The sequence below is a fragment of the Sesamum indicum genome, linkage group LG4 (assembly GCF_000512975.1).
Source record: "Sesamum indicum cultivar Zhongzhi No. 13 linkage group LG4, S_indicum_v1.0, whole genome shotgun sequence".
Classification (NCBI taxonomy): domain Eukaryota; kingdom Viridiplantae; phylum Streptophyta; class Magnoliopsida; order Lamiales; family Pedaliaceae; genus Sesamum; species Sesamum indicum.
In genome coordinates, this window is record NC_026148.1 from 3,869,014 (window position 1) to 3,889,321 (window position 20,308).

General features: G+C 34.5%; 3 protein-coding genes and 1 pseudogene across 5 annotated transcripts; 2 read left to right on the top strand and 2 right to left on the bottom strand.

Moving 5' to 3' along the window:
• LOC105159964 lies at window positions 2,114–6,113 on the bottom strand. Of its 2 annotated transcripts, none has more exons than XM_011077199.2 (7): window positions 5,946–6,113; window positions 5,033–5,381; window positions 4,441–4,512; window positions 3,464–3,528; window positions 3,100–3,256; window positions 2,437–2,526; window positions 2,114–2,331 (listed from the first exon to the last, which is right to left on the bottom strand). In XM_011077199.2, exons 2-7 carry the CDS (start codon window positions 5,321–5,323, stop codon window positions 2,146–2,148), a joined length of 861 nt encoding a protein of 286 aa, XP_011075501.1. In that variant the 5' UTR covers window positions 5,324–5,381; window positions 5,946–6,113; the 3' UTR covers window positions 2,114–2,145. The 2 variants fall into 2 exon arrangements, with proteins under 2 accessions (XP_011075501.1, XP_011075502.1); XM_011077200.2 differs by lacking the exon at window positions 5,946–6,113 and adding an exon at window positions 5,513–5,858.
• On the bottom strand, window positions 8,024–13,323 carry LOC105159965 (probable apyrase 6). 2 transcript variants are annotated; one of them, XM_020693358.1, is made up of 9 exons: window positions 12,538–13,323; window positions 11,776–11,888; window positions 11,464–11,571; window positions 10,809–10,863; window positions 10,041–10,232; window positions 9,833–9,930; window positions 9,529–9,725; window positions 8,556–8,674; window positions 8,024–8,400 (listed from the first exon to the last, which is right to left on the bottom strand). In XM_020693358.1, exons 1-9 carry the CDS (start codon window positions 13,127–13,129, stop codon window positions 8,372–8,374), a joined length of 1,503 nt encoding a protein of 500 aa, XP_020549017.1. In that variant the 5' UTR covers window positions 13,130–13,323; the 3' UTR covers window positions 8,024–8,371. The 2 variants fall into 2 exon arrangements, with proteins under 2 accessions (XP_020549017.1, XP_011075504.1); XM_011077202.2 differs by having other exon boundaries at window positions 8,024–8,674.
• LOC105160067 lies at window positions 13,904–15,576 on the top strand (annotated as a pseudogene).
• LOC105160068 (26S protease regulatory subunit 6B homolog) lies at window positions 15,637–20,087 on the top strand. Its single transcript, XM_011077332.1, has 5 exons — window positions 15,637–15,660; window positions 15,753–15,956; window positions 19,202–19,354; window positions 19,669–19,752; window positions 19,953–20,087. The coding sequence occupies exons 1-5, from the start codon at window positions 15,637–15,639 to the stop codon at window positions 20,085–20,087; spliced, it is 600 nt and encodes a 199-aa protein (XP_011075634.1).

Below are 20,308 nucleotides of genomic sequence, written 5' to 3' on the forward strand. Positions count from 1 at the left end.
ATTAAAACAATCAATTTAATTTTTTCATACAAAATTATAGGAATTTAGTTTAGTAACTGAACTTTTTAAAAAAGAAGAAATTAAAATTCCTCCTGAAAGTTATATTTTTCCATGCAAAATTTTAGGGATTTAGTTTGTCATTAATTGATTTTTTAAAAGAAATTAATTCCTGCTAAAATTAAACCAACTAATTAAATTTTTTCTAGATAATTTAATAATGCAAATTATAGAAAATTAGAATTTTGGTCAAAATTTAACCACTAAGGTCAAAGACGTCCTTCAAATATTATAAATAATAAATAATAAATAGAATAGATTGTTGTAAGAAATATGAGATTTTTTATATCTTGAAAATTAAATTACTAATTTGACCCCACTATATAAACAATATAATAAGAGTAAATATGTTAATTATTCTTATAAAATATATGCGATAAAATATGTGCGGATTAATATAATTATAATTTAAATTATATTTAAAAAATTAATTATGTGAAAGTAATTTTGATTCTATTAAAAATATATGGTTACATGAGGTGAATTTTCAATTAAAAATAATTTTAACATAAAATTCATTTAAATTAAAATAAAAGTAATCATACCACAAATATATATATATATGGGGGTGGAGAATTATATGTTATAATCAATTAAGAAAATTATTAATATTGCTATTAATACTTACCATTAATATACTACAACCCACTTTGCATTAAAATAATCAACACCAACACATTACTAATACGACAAAAATCTTACATTATTTAAAGGCAAAATCACATCTCCTGTTAGTATATTTAATTTTATAATTTACTCTATTTACACATTTATTTCTTTTTTGACGATTTTAATTTTGAACATCTCACATTTGGTTCTTTTTTGGCAAATTTAATCATGTATTGACAATTTTGCTCCTAACAATTTATAGTTACAGGACCAAAAACGATATCTATCACAGTGTAAATGAGACCAAAATTATCAATACAGAACTCGTATTGGTAAATGATGTGATGTCGTTACAATGATAATTAAAACTTTTTTTTTCCCTTTATTGCATCTAATTTTATATTTTATTTTGTGGAGAAAGCCATTTTCTTTACATGATTTTATGATTCTTTTTTTAATATTTTTAGTATTTTTTCATACAAAAAAAATTTATGATTGTGATGTAACAATATTTTATGCAAAACTAATATAGGAATTTGGGCTTTTCCTGGTTTTTCCGTTATTAGTGGAATATTTCATCCATTGTTATTTAAATTCCATTAGATTTAATTGTCAAGAATTTTACAGACATATATTTAGATTAGAGTTTGAGAGACTGTTAGGGTGCATTTAAAATTGAGTTACTAAACTGTGATGAAAAGAAAGAGAGGAGAGATTTGAGGTTAATTGAAATTATTAGTCCAAAAATAACATGTTCAGTTCTTACATTCCAAATGTAAAATGTTTGGTGTTAGTGCAATTTTAACACTTGCCCAGAATTGAAAAACTTTAACATCAGACAAGTAGGATAGGAAAAAGCAGATGAACAAACAAACAAATGAAGTAGTAAGAAACATTAATCTCATTCTTGAACTCAAGAGCCTTTGCTGATATATAACAGACTCTTCATTAACTACTGTCTCACTAAATTAATTAAAAATAGTGAATCAATCAGTAATACTCAGTTATACATGAACGGAGGACATAAAAAATAAGTACACTTTTGATCGATTTTTCCGGATGTTTGTCCTGAGCACACAACGATGTCTAACCGGTTGATAACGCTCTCAACCAGTGCATCAGGCTAATGAGCGTGTCAGAGGACCCGAAATTTCATATACACATGTAAACAAAATAAGTCTCATGATGAATAGAAAGTGAAAGTAAAAAAGGAAAATTCACTGCAATAATTTTGATCTTCATGGTTTCTTCTGCAGGGGACATACCAAACAGAAGACTCGCAGGAACGGTCATCAGACATGTTCCTGGTGAGGAGTTGGCTGTGAAGGAGCCGTCTGTGAAGCCGTTGCTGGTGTCGAGGCGACAAGGAGGCCTCGGCTTTGTGCTGACTGGACCACAATTGCAAACTGGGTCGCTGCGAGAGCCGCAGCCCAGCCTCCTGGCTGAGGATGGTTAGAAACACAGATGACAGAAGCTGGTTTATATCTGTGGCAAAGTCTTGGGGTGTTCTTTTCTTGGATGAAAATAATGCATAATCAAGAGGTAAAGAGGTGGAATTGTTATCGGGTGATATACCTGTCTTTGCCTTCTGCGTTGCAAGATACTGATGGCCCAGATCATGATGTAGCAAGGCAAGAGGAAGCCAACAGCTCGAAGCAAGAAGAGCTGCAGTATTATCGAGTACTCAGCATAATTCACAATCATACTAACCATGGTGGAGAGAGTTTAACAGTAGAATGTAAATAACATAATTAGTTCATATGAACTTACGGAGAAGAAAGTCGATGCATCTTCCTCTCCTTCTCCATCTCCATCATCAGTAATGGACAGAGCATGCCTCAGTAGCAGAAGAGCCATTAACTGTCAATTAAAACACCAAAAGTTACATGTCTTATTGAATGGGGTTTCTAGAGCAATAGTTCAGAAAATTTTCACAGGAACAGTTACTATAAGATTCAAACATAAGTCAACTTCTCCAATGATCGCTCATAATAACTCAAACCTCAAAGGATGAAGCATTATTAGAGTGTATGGTGAAAATTGCAGTAGTGAAAGATCTAAATCCAACTTTCAGGTTATATACAGGTCCCTGAATCATTTGGTTCCATGAGCACTACAACTCTATATCAACTGCTTCAAATTCTAATGTATGGCAAGCACTCAGTGAAATAGAGTGATGGTGGAGGCTCAAAAGAGGAAAGCCTTGAAGCAACAGTCTCATGGCAAAAATCCACCATGTTGCGGCCAGCATTTTTATATCAATTCGATTTCCCAGGGGAAGGATAAAAGGATATCTTTGCCATTGTATCAGAAGAGACCTAAAAGAACATTTTCATTCAACATCATTTTCTTCTTGAAACTCTCAATCATGTACACAGTAGTCACCAGAAAATGACGAATGGCAATAATGAATTTGCAATGGTAAAGGCTTACAATTAGAGCAGCTGAACGGCAAAACGCAGCACCACTGCTGTTAGTACCATTATACTCATCGTAATCAGCTTCAAACAACTGACGTTCAGCCTCAGCAATTGCCAGGAGACGGGGATCATGCATATCCAGTGGCGTGCCCGAAATTTGCCACACTCCCCTGGAAACAAAATTGAAGAAACTAAATGACAACAAGATCCTTAGTGATGGTCACAGGATCTTCGACGTTAACATAAAAATGAAGAACAAGGTTTCTTCTTTTAAAATTGCTACTGCAGCTGTTCTGTATCTCATTATCAAGCAAGAAAAAGTTGCAAGAATTAAAATTCCACATGCATGAGTTTGACACATTAAAACAAAAATCTACCCAATATCAATGGTAGTCTCATCAGATGGAGGACGTGGAGGAGCTGTATAACCAGGTTGATATGACTGCACAACAAAGTAAAGAATGTGTCATCGTACTGATAGACTATAATATCAGCAGTATAAATAAAACAAAATGACTTCTAATATTGAAAAATCTATTGTATCATATGCTTCAACTGTGAAAGTATCTTGTGAATTGTCAAAGAAGTTGAGTCAGTTGACTACTCTCTACCTGATTATAAAACCTAGTTACAACAGACCACTATTTCCCTATGATAATTATTTCCCTGCCGCAGGTCTAACCATAACCTTCTGCCCTGATTCACATTCATGCGCCATAACTTGGAGATTCAAATTATCAAAAAAGGTAGACGGTGATTTTAGTACACCTAGTATTTTTAAGGCAATTTGTAAGGATATGCACCAATAGCACAGGGAAAAACAAGTAAACAAGATGCAATATATGGAGTGGAACTTCCATTATTTCATATGAGAACATAAGATTTTAATTTTCAACATATCCAAGACAGCCGGATGTCTATTTTCAGGTTTTCATGATCTATACGTTTATAATAAATAACCTTCCAAATGTTAACTTTTTTCTGCAAACTGTATCAGAATATTCAGATTGCCATGACTGATAATTTATCAACAAAAAGACCACTTCTAATAACTAGGTCTGCTGAAAATTGTCCTGGTATCAACCAGTTCCATGACTAGTAAATTGATCGTAAAGAAAAATTCTAATGATCAATTTTTCCTGTAATTGGAAAACCTAGAAAGTTTCCTATGAGAGAACATTTCGAATTTAGAAAGCATCAACACTTGTCGTAAGTGGCCAAAATAGACATTTAAGTAAAATGGGGACATAAATCAACTTCTCCAATGATCAATTTTTGAATTATCTTATTTAACCTTGGTGGCACTAATACAACATTAGCACATAGGCAAAGGTATAAGGAGTAATGTACATGCCTGATGACAAATCTCACAAGTAATGTCTCCCTTCTCATTGCACCAGTACTGAACGCATTTCCTGTGAGCATACTGTGACAGAAAAGGTCTCAGAAAAATAATAAACCAGACCATTTAAACAAATGAATACCCTGACGAGAAAATGTCAGGTGGGAGGAAAAGTTCTTCCATATTTGAGACTGGCAAAAGGATAACCTAAATATTGCATGCAGTTGCACAAGATTATGAGCAAAAGATTGGGAGAGAAAAGCTTTCAAACACATCAACACAGTACGAAAGGAGACCATGTTGATCCATTCTCAGATAAAGCCCATTAAATCAAAGGATTTTCAAGGAACTTTTGTTAAGCATTCTGCACAGAATTTTTCGCCGAGTTTGCTTCCAAGTTCCTATCAGCATGAATTCTACAATTCAGACATATCTATAAGATCACACCCTTCCAGACACACATAATTCTTTTGTTTTAATGTTTAAGATCAGACCATCTTTGCCCTTAATACCTAATAAAATCCCTTTCTTTATTCATCAGCAATATAAGATAACACAGATAACATTAACCACCCTAGTACGATGTATCAATATAAGCATTTACCTTAAGACTCCCACTGCAAGCACAAGGACTCTCTAAATTGGTAAGAGAATCCTCCTCCTGGCAAATACGGCACTCCCCCATCCCTATCAGCGGCGCCTCCTCATCTGCCACCTCATTATCCACTATCACCACCACTTTATCATCTTCCGATGCCATTGATGATGACGACCCTACCATTTCAGGCTTCTTTCCGTTTGGCCCACATCCTACAGCCAGAGGAACCTGCTGGCTGGGCTCACCCGCCTCAGACTTGGGCAGCTGGTTCACGTTGACCACCAAATTTTCACCCATTTAAAAACCTTGTTTAGATCACCACCACCTCAAGCAACAATAAACCACCAAGAATTTCCTGAAACACCATATCAATATAAATCCCTCAAAATCACAAGATTAAAACCGTTATATTTAAAAAAAAAAAAAAAAAAAAAAAGTTGACACAGGAATTACAATCTAATCAACACTCATTTCTTCTCCACTTACAAAGTGTTGATCTTTTAACATGTACATTCACCGAAACCACCTGGGAGAAATATCTCGAAACTAAAACAAAAAACCCATTTCAAGTAAGCATAGAAATCCGCTTCCCCTAACCTAACGTTCCAAAACACCACACCCTTTCAGACAAAAACTTAAAACTCTAATCCCTAAAAAAAATTAATTGAGAATCGAGCGTATCCTAAACAAAAAAAAATAAAAACCTTAAAAAAAATGAAAGAAATCCACTGATCACGCTGGCATACGCAGCGGGATCAGAGAATTTCTTTATCCTAGCAATCCAGAAGTCAATAACTAAACAAGAAGAACTCAATTCGAATTTGAACAAAAAGAAAAGAGAAGAATACAACAAACATATAAAGACCCAAAAATTTAAAAAAAAAAAAAAAACAAAAAACAGAAAAAGAAACACAAGTACCTGAATGACGAACAAAGTAATCAAAATGAGAAATGGAAAACAAATCGCGAAGTCGTTGGGCAGCCAAGAAAAATCTAAAGGTCAATAAATATTAGGGGAATGGGATTGTAAAGAGCGTTCACGCGGCGTTGTCTTTGGCTATTTGGGTGACTTTTGGCTAATATTTGACTTAGCTCCCAATTTTTACTCTATTCATCAGGAATCCCTCCCCCCTCTTTTCCTTTCCCAATATTAAATTAAAATTAAACTTGTTTCCTTCTCGCCAAGAATACATACGCTGGGGTCATACGTATACGCATAAATCATACGTAGTTACATTGTCATCGTATACATATATATATATATTAATCTTTATAAACAATAAATAAATTACAATAATTCATATAAAATATATTTGTATAAAATAAAAGAAATATTTAAACAATTTATGAGATCCGAACACTTAATTATTTATAAAACATCAAACTTAACCTTAATCACACTCCAATACACGTAGATTGATGTTGGTGAAGAGTGATTTCGTATTTGAATGAGGTGAGACGTTTTGTACGGAGCGAGGTCTCAACAGTTTGGAATTTAACGTTATATGGACAATGTTATCAATTCCCACACTTTTGTTGCTCAAACGCTCTAATCCCACATTATTTCTTGAATATTATATATATATATATATATATATATATTTGAGCAGTGTGTGTCTGTCCTTGTTTTTGTAAAAAATTGGATGAAAACATCAAGAATGCCACCATTGATTTAAATTTCAAATTTATAATATATTGATACGGTATAATTAATATTGTTTAATATTTTATATTCAGTGTAGGAAAAATTTTTGTTTGTTTTATTATTAGGGATGATATATTTCTGTCGTCTTCTAAAATTTTGTATAATTATATATCCAATACTCTTAATATTTTTTTTCTAATAAATAAATTCCTACATTATTCAAACTTTATTAAATTTATTGGTATTAACAAATAAAAATAATTGAAAATGCATAGTTTTCTCTAATTGTTTTATTACTAACTTATTTCATATTAAATAAATCTTGTTCTTATATGTCTTCACACGTTAGTGTATATGGAAATGTATATTTCACCATTATAAGAATAGTTTGATACTGTCTCTACGTATGCACACACCAGCCCACACGAGGAGTTATACTTTATACTTATAAGGGTAGTTTGGGTAAACAAAATTATTTGACCTGCAGTAAATCAATCTCAAATAATTTTCATTCAATTTGCTTGTTAATATCACTAAATTTAATGAATTTTGACAAGTATTTGTTAGAATGGGAAACAAACATCAGAGATATTAGATATAATTTCTTAAATTATAGAGGGTTTATGTGTAATTATATCAAATATTTAAAAAGAGTGGTGTAAGTATTTTTGATTAATTATTATTAGAAATATTAATCAATAAAAGAATAAAAATAATTGGAATTTGTGTTTACAAACAAATATATGAGACAAAATCAAAGGTTGCCGAAGTCTACTAGGCAGACAATAATAAAAGAGTATATAGGGGTGCAATTTGTATGTCTACCCACAGACTATGGGGGGTTTGTCCTACAGTTTCCAGATAGAATTTATTTTCTTTCCTAACTTATCAATTCAATTTTAAAATTATTTCTATATTTTAATTGATTTCAAATTAATTTATTCGAAATTAATTTCCAGGTTAAGTTATATAATTTTACAAAATTACTCTCCTTTAATTTTTTATAAAATTCATCTTAATTTAATTAATATAAATTAACATTTTTGTCGATGGTTGGTAGATATATGTGCGCCCATTTAAATTTAAGTTAATAAATTATTCAATTTATTAATACATTTATATCTCATTGGAAATTAATGTTGATAATTCATTGGAACGACTAATTCAAAGTCAACTAAGAAAATAAAATTAATTTTAAAATTGAGCTAAAATATTAGGGACGAAAATAAATTTTTATCCTGCAGTTGAGTGAAGAAGGGGGTGCAAGGATTCGCATCCGACGGCTACAGTTTGACATGCAAGGAATTCAAGAATCGTCAAAGAGCAATGCAAGGAAAAGAAATTGAAGAGTATGACATAAAAATTATACATTGATGGAAAAAAAATATATAATCAGCAAAGTACGTTACTAGAAACAATACAAGAATTTGACACCTAAAATGATCCAACACTATTCAGGGAACCAAACTCGCTATCACAGAGAGCTCCCTTCTATAATTCTATGGATTAAATTTTAAACAAGATCCTTACAACTCTCTATACTATGGACACAAGAACTACATCAACAATTATCTCACTTTGCTTCGATATTTTCGGCCGGAACTTGTCCAATAGGCGGCAGGATGGTCCGAATCCTCTCTCTTCATCTTGAACAGAGCATTGTCGACGGGCCAAAATTCAGCAAGTGCAGTGTGGCGCAATCAGGCGCTCAGTTGAACTCTCCTATAACCTACGAGTATCTACCAACGCGTGTAACTATATACTTCCCTTTCTCTAGATCATAAATAGTCTTTAGCTGAGGCTTTCTCCATTTCGACACAAGCCATGATACAAGTATTAACAAGATGAAGATTCCAAATAGAAGTGGCAATGGTGAGGATTTACCCCCTATTACAGTCGCCATCCAGTCAGAACTAGCATCCAATTCAGCTGCACTCTGCAGGATGAATGCTCCTAGTGCCCAGTCGAGTGGGATATCGTGCACTTGATTAGCATATCCAATCCTGCCCAATGATCATTCAAATGATGAAATGAGTTAAAGAAACTGGATCACAATGGAGCATAGAACTTGCATGACACCTGCCTAGTTAACAAGTAGGATCTGAGAATTGCCTGGCTCCCCCTTGCCAACCCAATACCCACTTTTTACCAAACAAAATATATTTTAAGGTATCATCGTGATCCCTTGTAACCATGGCTAAAGGATACTATTGTCAAACCATCCATTGTTTACACATTAATATGCATGCTTTCTTTTCTTAAGAGATTATATTTCTTGACATAATCTTTTACTTTTGGAGTATATTGATGGTAGTAACTATTTACTAATTTTTCATTCTGCATTTTAGTTCTGTGTTAACTTGGATCTGATGTGTGAGGGTGAATGTAATATACAAATATACACAACTAGATAGAACACTTGTATATGTGTTAATTTATGGTTTATATCTTTGGTCTGATAGGCTAAGACACATAACCCACCCCAACCCAATTTGGTTCAGAAAGACCATGACCAAGTTGTAATCCGTTTATTTATGGAGCCGAAATGGCTGCCTGTTCAGCTAGTTTGTGGCGGACTGCATGTCGGACCTGCTGCACCTGCACCATTGCCATCTCTATGAATAACCTATCCTTCAATATCTTCCCAATCCCCTTTCTATACCTTTTTCTATTTCATTAGTAGGGGAAGGCACCATATATTTTAGATGAAGTTCGAAGATTATGTACCCTGATAATCAGGGTGTTAGCCACCAAGTTATAGCTCACCTTATATGAATCTAAATCTTAAAGTCGAAAAAACACACAAAATAGGGAAGGAAAAAAAAAAACGTTTCTTGTTTGGGCTATTAAGTTATACCTCTGATCATCCAAAGCAATTCCAAGACTATCATGAAGCATTGCAACTATATATGCTGAAGAGAAGCAATAGCGAAGAAGGTCCTCTTCCTCAAGAGAATTGTATTTCTGTGCCAACTTTGACCAGTCCTCAGCACAAAATTGTTGCCCAGAAACCACCAGATCAGAAAGAAAAGCTCTTTGGTCCAGACCAAAGAACTATGCCATAGAAGAGAAAAAGGAAATTTCAATAAGAGATAAGAGGCAGGGAAAAAAAGGACTGGCAGAAATTAATTTCAATTTGAAGATGCAAAGTCAGATTTCACCTTAGAAGTGTGAAAAAAGTTCTCGGTTGCCAGAAACTTCCCTTTGAGCTTTGGTATAAATGTTGACCCTATGTAGCAGGTCGGGTAAGAGCATCTATCTGCATTTCACATGAAAAGATGAATGCTATCAATCATAATGGTCAATAATGACCCAATTCATGACTGAGATAACACACAATGAAACATCTGAAGAAATCAAGGAAAATACCTTGGTCTTTCTGCAATAGTTTTAAAGCTGCAGATCTGCATTCTGAGAAATTACCGCTGGCAAGCAAAGTAGATAGGTATCTGTTCTTTTCAATCAATGAAGTAGGAGAGAGTTTCAATGTGTCCTTATTAGGGGCATATCCTCTAGGAGTACAAGGATCCATTAGCTTCTCTCTCCGGATGGATTCAGTAGCTGCATTATCAAATATACAAATTTATAACTCTGAAAACTACAGCATTCTAGTGTCCAGAGCCCCTAACAGAAAGTATATGCAGCAAACTATCAATTGTAACCATCATAAATGAACAGGGATAAAATTCCAATCACTATTTATGATAAAAAGGAAAAGGTATGCACTTGGAAAAACATTTCTATACGTGTACAAGAGGACACACAATGATGACGGAGACTGCAAGAAAAAGCAAATGGAATGATTTTGAATCATAACTGAAATTTTGTGTCTCTGCTCCAGTATGTGTAGAAAATTCAAAAAACATGGTATCACTCTGCTTATTTTGCCTACAATAAGCAAACTAAGTGAAGCCCATGGGTTTAGAACTGTCTCAAATGTTGAGCTAGACACAATCTAGACCATATAAAATTTCTTAAGACTATATACCATATCGAAGAGCGAATGTACCTTTATCATAATGAAGTTGCATTATGAATTTAAATGAAATGATGCAACTTTGGTCGCAGTAATTCACCAAAAAAGTAAAAGCCATGCAAACTCAACCAGCAAACAAAACAACACTTAGCTTGACGTACCCAATTCTTGGCCTCCTGAAACAAGAGATTCTTTCAGCAAGTCAAATGCAACATTCTGCCAAGATATAAACATGAACACCAGAACATAAGAAAACGGCTGGAAAGGCAACAGACCTGATAATTAATATTTAAAATACATTATAGGTCGCTATCAAGTATTACACATTATAGTCACACCAGAAAATCCACATGTTTGTTAAAGTGCGTTACATATAAAGTCCCAGCCTCCCAGGTAACCAAAATATCTGTGGATGAAAGTTTATACAAACCAGCAGAAAGCATCTGTTCAGAATTTTTGTTATCAGATAATATTGGTTAAAACCTAAACATATGCAAAAGAACAACAGCTATCAAGTTTGCTGAGAAGAAGAGGCTGCACATACTCCAGATTAATTTGGTGATGTGAAAAAATGTGTTCCTCAGTTACCCATCCAAATGCATAACTTATAGTAAAGTGTGTTCTGATTAGAGAATTTACGATATTGACCCATCTAATGAATAGTGAAGATGTATACAGATTTTTAAACAAGTGGCAGTCTATATTTGGAGGAATCCACAAATATGAGTCTGAGATACATTTAAAACTCCATAGGCCAAAGCACACATGCTATCACCACTGACACTACTTCAGTAAAGTTGCGAAAAGAAAGCTTACCTGGCCAAAGTGAAGCAAGCTGTGACTGTATAGATTGTAAGTAAAATTCCCAAATTTAACTTTCCGAGAGAACTCAGGGGGCATGGGTTCATTTGAGACAAATGTAACCTGCGTTGTAAAATCAGATTAACAATGAGAATATACAAACAAAAAATGAAAAGTTCAAGACATCGCTGCATCATAACTCACTTAAGATGTTTACTAGTTCATTTTCAGAAAAGTATAAAATAACCCATGAAGCAAAGACATTATTCATGGCTCTTTACTGTGAAATCTTGTCCAATAAACTACACAAACAATCACGGGAAGAACCTGAGCTGAAGCACCACCAAGTTCAATAATTCCTGTTGTTTGTGCTGGTTCTGCTCCAAGAGTTCCGAGAGCATAATTAGCCACAACCCAGGCATACAAGCCTTCATCAGACCCTGAAAAAGTTGAAGACTTTAGAATCATCAAAAGTATGTGAGCTAAAAGTATAGAACTTAAAACAGGCTTAATAGCTCAAACTGCTATATATCTTTATTATTATAAATATCCTAGCCTGGAGGGAACAGAAAATTTCCTCATACCCCCAAAAGTGGTCTACCAAACATAGGCAACTGGAAAAGTTAATTCTTCCAACGACTTAAATGAGCGAACTTACAACTTTGCCAACTACATAAAATGCACAAAAGGCCGTCAATATGGAAAGGCCGTAACATGTACAACTTAAAGCTCCATTTCACGTATAAAATACCACCAACAAGGGAACTTAACAGCTTACAAACACTAAGCGCACTTCACACGTTATGCACAATATGAAACCCTTCTATTCTGAAATTGAAACTCTTCCAGAAGTAGCACGTGAGGAACATGATGCCAGACAGTTCAAAACATTCTACCTACAAGAAGATTCACTAATGTTCCTGAAAAGCTGCAATAAGTTGCTAGCGGGCAATAATTCTTTCTGATTCAATTGAATCATCAAGAAACACATTGCCCAAGAATCAGATTAGAACAACAAAGTCATAGAACGTGGTTAGTAAAGTAGGAGACAAATAACAGACAACATAACCACATCATATTTTTCCGTACCTGAAATAACAGCGGCCCAATCATCATGAAACTTAAATCCAGACGCCTTCAATATCTTGCGGCAGGCATTCAAGATCCTCTCTTGATACCCGTGCTTCAACAACCTCATACCCGCAGTCGCCATCAAGCGAACTTCGGTGTACGCCCATTTCTCCCTCGGAATATTCCTCTTTGCAAACTCCATTAGCTCTGCCACGGCAGCACCAGCCTTCTCTGGCTCCTCGGCGTAAGCTGACAATCCCGGATTCACCCTCATGGACACCAATCCTTTCTCGGAAAAATCCAGAACCAAGCTCCCATTCCTAACCTCGTACTTGAACACATGGATTCTAGTACCCGTGCTCCCCCCATCAATCACCACACCATACCTCTTGCTCTCCTGATTCTTATCCCCAAAGAACAGAATGTAGCAAAATAACACAAGGGCCACGGAGAATGAAGTGCTTAAACAAAACCTTGATCTGGGGTTTGAGTGTTTGCTATTGGGAGATCGAAAACCGGGCCGGGTCGATCGAAATGGAAGCTTAATCCGATCCATATCTTTCTTTGCCTCCAAACTAGGGTTTACTGTGCGGGCATTCGATCGGCGCATCAAATACCAAAACTTTGTGAACCATAGGACAATGTTAATGGATCGACAACAATAACACTCCTATGGATTCACAATTTTTTAATTTGTGTTTTGAATTTGAGAGGGCTCTTTGATAAAATTCTGGCCCTCTCTCTCTCTGTTTGTGAAACTGTGTTGTCCTTCCCTCTTTTTGATGTTTATGTTTGGGGGAAAACGATGATAGTGGAATCATTGTATTTCTCTTTTCTTTATATATATCTAATCTAATAATAATAATAATAATAATTATATATATACATATATATATGTATATATTCCTAACTTCATTATCAGATCTCTTATTAGTAACCAGATTTTAACTTTACTAGTTTTGAATTTGCTATCGATATTTGTTTGCCCAATTGATAAGAATAAATTATTTTTAAATTAAATTATTATTCATTTATTTTTTTTTATTAATGTGAAAAGTGTTGTAACGTATTTATAAGTACTTCTATAAACTTATAAATAACCCAAAGATAATTCTTTTAAAGAGTTTTATATTATTGTGCTTTAAAATTTTTTAATTTTCAATTTAACATAATGATCAAAATTAAATCTCAATTACTAAATTGCACTTTAATATGTGATCATAGCTTTCCACTTATGATTGTCTATCTATATATAATAAAATAGAATCATTGAAACTATCCATTTAAGCATCACATATGCGCAGATGTGGATAACTTTAATAGGCTCTATTCCGTCAAATAAAAATCATAAATGTTAAAGGTAAAGACAAATTATTTTTCGGTCATGGCTATATGGTATCAGAGCCATGTTGTTGAAGTTGTATTGAATAATTCACCTGCAAATATTTTCGATTTTGTGATGTTTTTCGGTCCTCCATCTAATGAGACTACCATTGATATTGGGTAGATTTTTGTTTTAATGTGTCAAACTCATGCATGTGGAATTTTGATATTCTAGCAACTTTTTCTTGCTTGATAATGAGATACAGACAGCTGCAGTAACAATTTTAAAAGAAGAAACCTTGTTCTTCTTCATTTTTATGTTAACGTCGAAGATCCTGTGACCATCACTACGAATCTTGTTGTCATTTAGTTTCTTCAATTTTGTTTCCAGGGGAGTGTGGCAAATTTCGGGCACGCCACTGGATATGCATGATCCCCATCTCCTGGCAATTGCTGAGGCTGAACGTTAGTTGTTTGAAGCTGATTATGATGAGTATAATGGTACTAATAGCAGTGGTGCTGCGTTTTGCCGTTCAGCTGCTCTAATTGTAAGCCTTTACTACTGCAAATTCATTGTTGCCATTCATCATCTGCTGGTGATTACTGTGTATATGATTGGGAGTTTCAAGAAGAAAATGATATCGAACGAAAATGTTCTTCTAAGTCTCTTCTGATACAATGGCAAAGATATGCTTTTATCCTTCCCCTGGGAAATCGAATTGATATAAACATGCTGGCCACAACATTGTGGATTTTGGCCATGAAACTGTTGCTTCAAGGCTTTCCTCTTTGAGCCTCCACCATCACTCTATTTCACTGAGTGCTTGCCAGACATTAGAATTTGAACCAGTTGATATAGAGTTGTAGTGCTCATGGAACCAAATAATTCAGAGACATGTATGTAACCTGAAAGTTGGATTTAGATCTTTCACTACTGCAATTTTCACCATACACTCTAAATGGATCATCCTTTGAGGTTTGAGTTATTCTGAGTGATCATTGGAGAAGTTGACTTATGTTTGAATCTTATAGTAACTGTTCCTGTGAATATTTTCTGAACTATTGCTCCAGAAACCCCATTCAATAAGACATCTAACTTTTGGTGTTTTAATTGACAGTTAATGGCTTTTCTGCTACTGAGGCATGCTCTGTCCATTACTGATGATGGAGATGGAGAAGGAGAGGAAGATGCATCGACTTTCTTCTCCGTAAGTTCATATGAACTAATTATGTTATTTACATTATAGTGTTAAACTCTCTCCACCATGGTTAGTATGATTGTGAATTATGCTTAGTACTCGATAATACTACAGCTTTTCTTGCTTCGAGCTATTGGCTTCCTCTTGCCTTGCTACATCATGATCTGGGCCATCAGTATCTTGCAACGCAGAAGGCAAAGACAGGTATATCACCCGATAACAATTCCACCTCTTTACCTCTTGATTATGCATTATTTTCATCCAAGAAAAGAACACCCCAAGACTTTGCCACAGATATAAACCAGCTTCTGTCATCTGTGTTTCTAACCATCCTCAGCTGGAACAGGAGGCTGCGGCTCTCGCAGCGACCCAGTTTGCAATTGTGGTCCAGTCAGCACAAAGCCGAGGCCTCCTTGTCGCCTCGACACCAGCAACGGCTTCACAGACGGCTCCTTCACAGCCAACTCCTCAGCAGGAACATGTCTGATGACCGTTCCTGCGAGTCTTCTGTTTGGTATGTTCCCTGCAGAAGAAACCATGAAGATCAAAATTATTGCAGCGAATTTTCCTTTTTTACTTTCACTTTCTATTCATCATGAGACTTATTTTGTTTACAAGGGTATATGAAATTTCGGGTCCTCTGACACGCTCATTAGCCTGATGCACTGGTTGAGAGCGTTATCAACCGGTTAGACATCATTGTGTGCTCAGGACAAACATCCGGAAAAATCGATCAAAGGTGAAGTTGTATTTTTCGGTCCGCGAATGGTTTGTGATGTTTTTCGGCTTGCAAAAGAAAATGCACCTGCAAATATTTTCATTGAAGAGGTAGATACAATTGCTACCGCTAGATTTGATGCTCAAACTGGAGCTGGTCAAGAGGTTCAGCGAATTCTCATGGAACTTTTGAATCAGGTATGTTGAGATATAAATGAAGATGAAAAATAATAACAATGTATGAAGATAAAATTTTCTTTTCACTAAAATTCCAATTTACTTTATCAAATTGATTGAATGGTAGCAAACATTTCTCTCGAGTTAAGACTTTGTGCTATAAATAGAATGCAGTTGTATCTTTAATGTGGATACCCAATCCAATATTAAGAAATGGATCTCTTCTTAATTGTTTTCTTAATCCACATTTGGTAAGCCTTGCTTACTTTCCTAATGGTAGGTCCACTCTGATATTTAGAATTGTTATGATTTGGAACTTCAAATTTGCCTTCAAAATTCAGGCTTCGCTTTCAGCATCAAAAGTAGTTGTTAGAAAATGATTATTAAAAATGTAATAAGATGAAGCGTATGTGCTTTTAGAAAATAACTAACTGCATGTCCATTTTCTTTGTGAATCATACTTTGCGTGTGGGTATATACTTGTAGTGGTGACTTTATGATATAATTGCTTGAGTAAGGTTTGACCTGACCTATTTTGTGATTTAGTCTAAAGTATGGCGATCATCATAACAAAGCATAACAAAACTCAAAGGTTTTGTTTAAAAGTCTCTCACTTTCTTTTGTTTGTCTGTTGTATGGTGTGTGCGTATTTCATATTCTTCTTAGTTATATGATGGCCTTCTAACTTATCTTTTTTAAGCATTGCATTGGTGGTTTGTCTTTTACATGCAGACATGTTGCCATATCTATGCATTTGACAATTGGTTTCTATTTGAATATTTTTGGACTAAATAGGTGAGTAAGCTTGTGGACTTCTATAAGGGAAGTTTGGAGGAATGGTTGCAGAAGGCGTTAGAGCGTGAGGGAATCATCAAGGCTTTAGAAGTAAATTTGTGATTTATTTATTCAAAATTTCCCAATGACTGAATGACACATAACATAATAATTCCTCTTATGAACATGCAGTAGTTTAGGTTGAGGAATTGCAAACTTATCTATTTGTCTTCATGCATGGTAGCTACCAAGGAAATGTGTATGAGGTGGCAACAAGGAGGAATACTACAGCTGTGCTGGAGGCTGGGGCTCTGAAAACAATGACATAGATAATGATTAAAGAAAGTAAAAAGTCTTTGCGAAGTGATAATGGTGGTAAAAAAATTTCTTGGCTTCCACTTTTCATTTCATTCATTGGACATGTTTCTTTTTATGTGCGTGTATTGTTATCTTGAAATCTTGATATTTATCATTTGCACCATAGTGCGAAGGTACTTTTCTTTAGATCTAGCAAGTTTGTTCTTTTGAAAGTATTATTGGATGGTTTTTCAGTAGTTTTTCAATTGATTTATTATTGTGGTTGTTCTTGTCCTTTTTTGTTTATATGTATTTCAGTGTAGTCTCATTCAAATAAACAATATGTCTTGCTCTTTATGGTATATCAAGTTTTGTGAGACATATTTGATTGTCGGAATGTTTTTTTAGCATTTTGCTTTAGGCTCTTGGTTCCATTAACATGGAAGTACTCATCCAGTTTTCATTTGAAGGACCCAATAAATTATTTCAAATGTAAAGAATGCCACCTTTTCAAGTTTTCATTTGTCTTCTGTTATATTATCAAACTACTACTTTTTTTTTGAGTTTATCGAGAATGATAGTTGGTAATTTGATGAATAAATGTGATTTAGGAAGCATAAGATTGAGACATTAATGTGCACTTGTGTTATGTGATTGTTGCTTGTGTAAATGTGGAGTAATTGAGGCATAATTTCATGCATTTTGAATTGCTTTGAAATAGAGTTGGAATGTCTCTTTTCCTCTCAATGATAGGAGTTCTTGTGAAATCATATTTGTTTGCCAAAACGCCACCCAATTGATCCTTATAAGCCTAACATGGGACATGCATCATTTTGAAAAATTCAAAGGCCCTTCCCCTTAGAAATTTCTTTTACCATGAAAAAAAGAAGAAGAAAGAATAGCAAGAAAAAGGAAGACTAAATCTACTCTGCTGGTTTAGGTCACTTAGTAATTGGGTAACTTCATCACAAATGTTGTTATTCACGTAAAACGGTGACTAGAGCCATGAGTATTCAAAGCACTTTAGGTAAAATATTTTTTGGTTGAGTAACCGGGTGCTTTCACCACAAGTGTTGTCATTCGCTTCAAAAGATTGAAATACGGCCTAAAGAACGTAAGTCAGGGAAAAGAACAAAGAAAAAAGAAAGGAAATAAAAGCCGTGACAAGGGGAAGAAAAAAGGAAAAAAAATCATTAGTGGCCAAAGAAAAGAAAGAACAACAAAAATCGTCCCAACTTAGGCAGAAATAAGGAGATAAAGGGTATTGTGTTGAAGCAACGAGTATGGTGACATTTAGAAACCTATGATTTTGTGGAAGCTTGATTGTTTTGCTCTCTACTTGGCGAGACAAAGTGTTGTGATGTGATTGGCCTCTTACCCTCATTATGCTAAGTTAGCGTTTGTATAACGTATTGCGGCATTTGTGTTTTGAGATTATCTGCATATAGGTTATAGATTACATTTGTTACGGATTATTAGCACAATATTGAGAACATATTTTTTGCAGTGTCAGACTTTTGCTTGAGGATAATTGTTTAAGTTTAGGGAGTTTGATAAGCTTAGCTTTACATACTTATAACAGCAAATAATAGTATTGCGTTTTGTGTGGGAGGCAATAACTTCAAAAAAATTGCAATAGTCCTTTCCTTCTATTTTTGATTTATATCTAAAAATTATCGCATTTCTTGATGGCTATCTGAAAATTCTGTGTAAAAGCCTTTATTTAGACTTTATCTGACTACTATTTTTGGTTGGGAGGCGATAGATTCTAACTGTGATATTATTTTACCAATATAACTGACAATAATCTAAAAATGTTTAAATGCTATATTATTATAGTTGTCTTTAATTTTATCAATTATTCCTGTTAGATGACTATATCAGCAGGGTAAAGAAAACCTCTCAAAGGTACATGAAATAGACAATTTTGGCTAAGAGATGTTTGGTGGTGGCACTCCGAAGAAGTATGGAAAATTGATTATGCTGAAGACTCTTTTGCCAGGCAAGGCAAGCTTTTTTTGTTGTATCAGGACAACTGTAGGTTGAAACATATGCCTGTGCGCTCAGTCACGTATATACTTTCTGGCCAACATGTCGAGTATTGCCTGCGTGTATGAAAGAGTGGTTATTCAAAGTATCCATATCGCATCCTATACCATTAACATTCTAAGTTATAATGTACTTTGTCTTTACAGATGGATGGATTTGACCAGACAGTTAATACGAAGGTTTTCATGGCAACTAACCGAGCTGACACTTTGGACCCTGCCATCTTACATCTGGGAAGACTTGATCATAATATTGAGTTCCCTTTGCCAGATAGATGTCAGAAGAGGCTCGTCCGTCAGGTAAATCTCGAAGATCATTTACTATTTGGCGCTTGCTGGTTCTTAAGTAAACAACATTTATATTAAACTGTCCTCACATCTCACTCACAAAAAGAAGTCTCAACCCAATTAGCCTTTAAAAGAGGAGAAACTGCGACGAAAGAAGCTAAGAAGAAAGGGAAAATCCTCCTTGGTGAAGGAGAAAAGAGTTTATGCAACCATGGAAAAAAAGTTATCTACATCAAGATTGACATAGATGCCTAAACTTCTCTATCACCGTAAACTGTAGTTTCTTTGTGTTATTATAGTTGATAAAAAATGGGCCTTGTTTGCAGGTTTGCACTGCTAAAATGAATTTAAGTGATGAGTTAGATTTAGAGGACTATGTGTCTCGACCATATAAAATCCATGCAGCTGAGGTCAGTGATTTTGCTCACTTTTTTCACATTCACAGAGCGAGAAATCTAGTTACTTTTTTACAATTTTATATGCTAGAGACCTCTTCCTCTGATATCTGCCACGATCCCCCATATTTGAAGCGATCTTATTGTTCATTGTCAATGATCGACGATACATCTGTTAGTCTAATTGACCATAATTACAGTGTTTACTGGTGCAGATCGCAGCTATTTGCCAAGAAACAGGTATGCTTGCAGTAAGAAAAAATCGCTATGTTATATTCCCAAAAGATTTCGAGAAGAGTTACAAATCCAATGTGAAAAAACCTGACTCTGATTTCGAGTTCTACAAGTGATGACTGTGTTGAACCAGTAAAGGAGAAAGAGAAGAATTTTTGCATTCTGTTAGACAACCAAATTTTTAGTTAAGTTTTTGTCGATATACTGTAACTTCTTATCTTACATATATTACTTGGAATATAAGATGAAATACTGAAATGCCTTGCCAATTTGGTATTCTTTTTGCACTTTTTTGTTGGGTACTATGATATTTTGATTGTTCTATGATAATGTGATA

Coding starts and splice junctions, on each gene's coding strand:
- LOC105159964 (XM_011077199.2), bottom strand. CDS start 5,323: ATGGGTGAAAATTTGGTGGTCAACGTGAACCAGCTGCCCAAGTCTGAG. Junction 2,527..3,099: donor GCCGTTCAGCTGCTCTAATT/GTAAGCCTTTAC, acceptor TTTAATTGACAG/TTAATGGCTCTTCTGCTACT. Junction 2,332..2,436: donor ATGCATCGACTTTCTTCTCC/GTAAGTTCATAT, acceptor ATAATACTGCAG/CTCTTCTTGCTTCGAGCTGT.
- LOC105159965 (XM_011077202.2), bottom strand. CDS start 13,129: ATGCGCCGATCGAATGCCCGCACAGTAAACCCTAGTTTGGAGGCAAAG. Junction 11,889..12,537: donor TTGGGCCGCTGTTATTTCAG/GTACGGAAAAAT, acceptor CAACTTTTTCAG/GGTCTGATGAAGGCTTGTAT. Junction 10,233..10,808: donor TTCAGGAGGCCAAGAATTGG/GTACGTCAAGCT, acceptor TTGATAATGCAG/CTACTGAATCCATCCGGAGA.
- LOC105160068 (XM_011077332.1), top strand. CDS start 15,637: ATGAGACTTATTTTGTTTACAAGG. Junction 15,661..15,752: donor GACTTATTTTGTTTACAAGG/GTATATGAAATT, acceptor TTGTGTGCTCAG/GACAAACATCCGGAAAAATC. Junction 19,753..19,952: donor ATAAAATCCATGCAGCTGAG/GTCAGTGATTTT, acceptor TTACTGGTGCAG/ATCGCAGCTATTTGCCAAGA.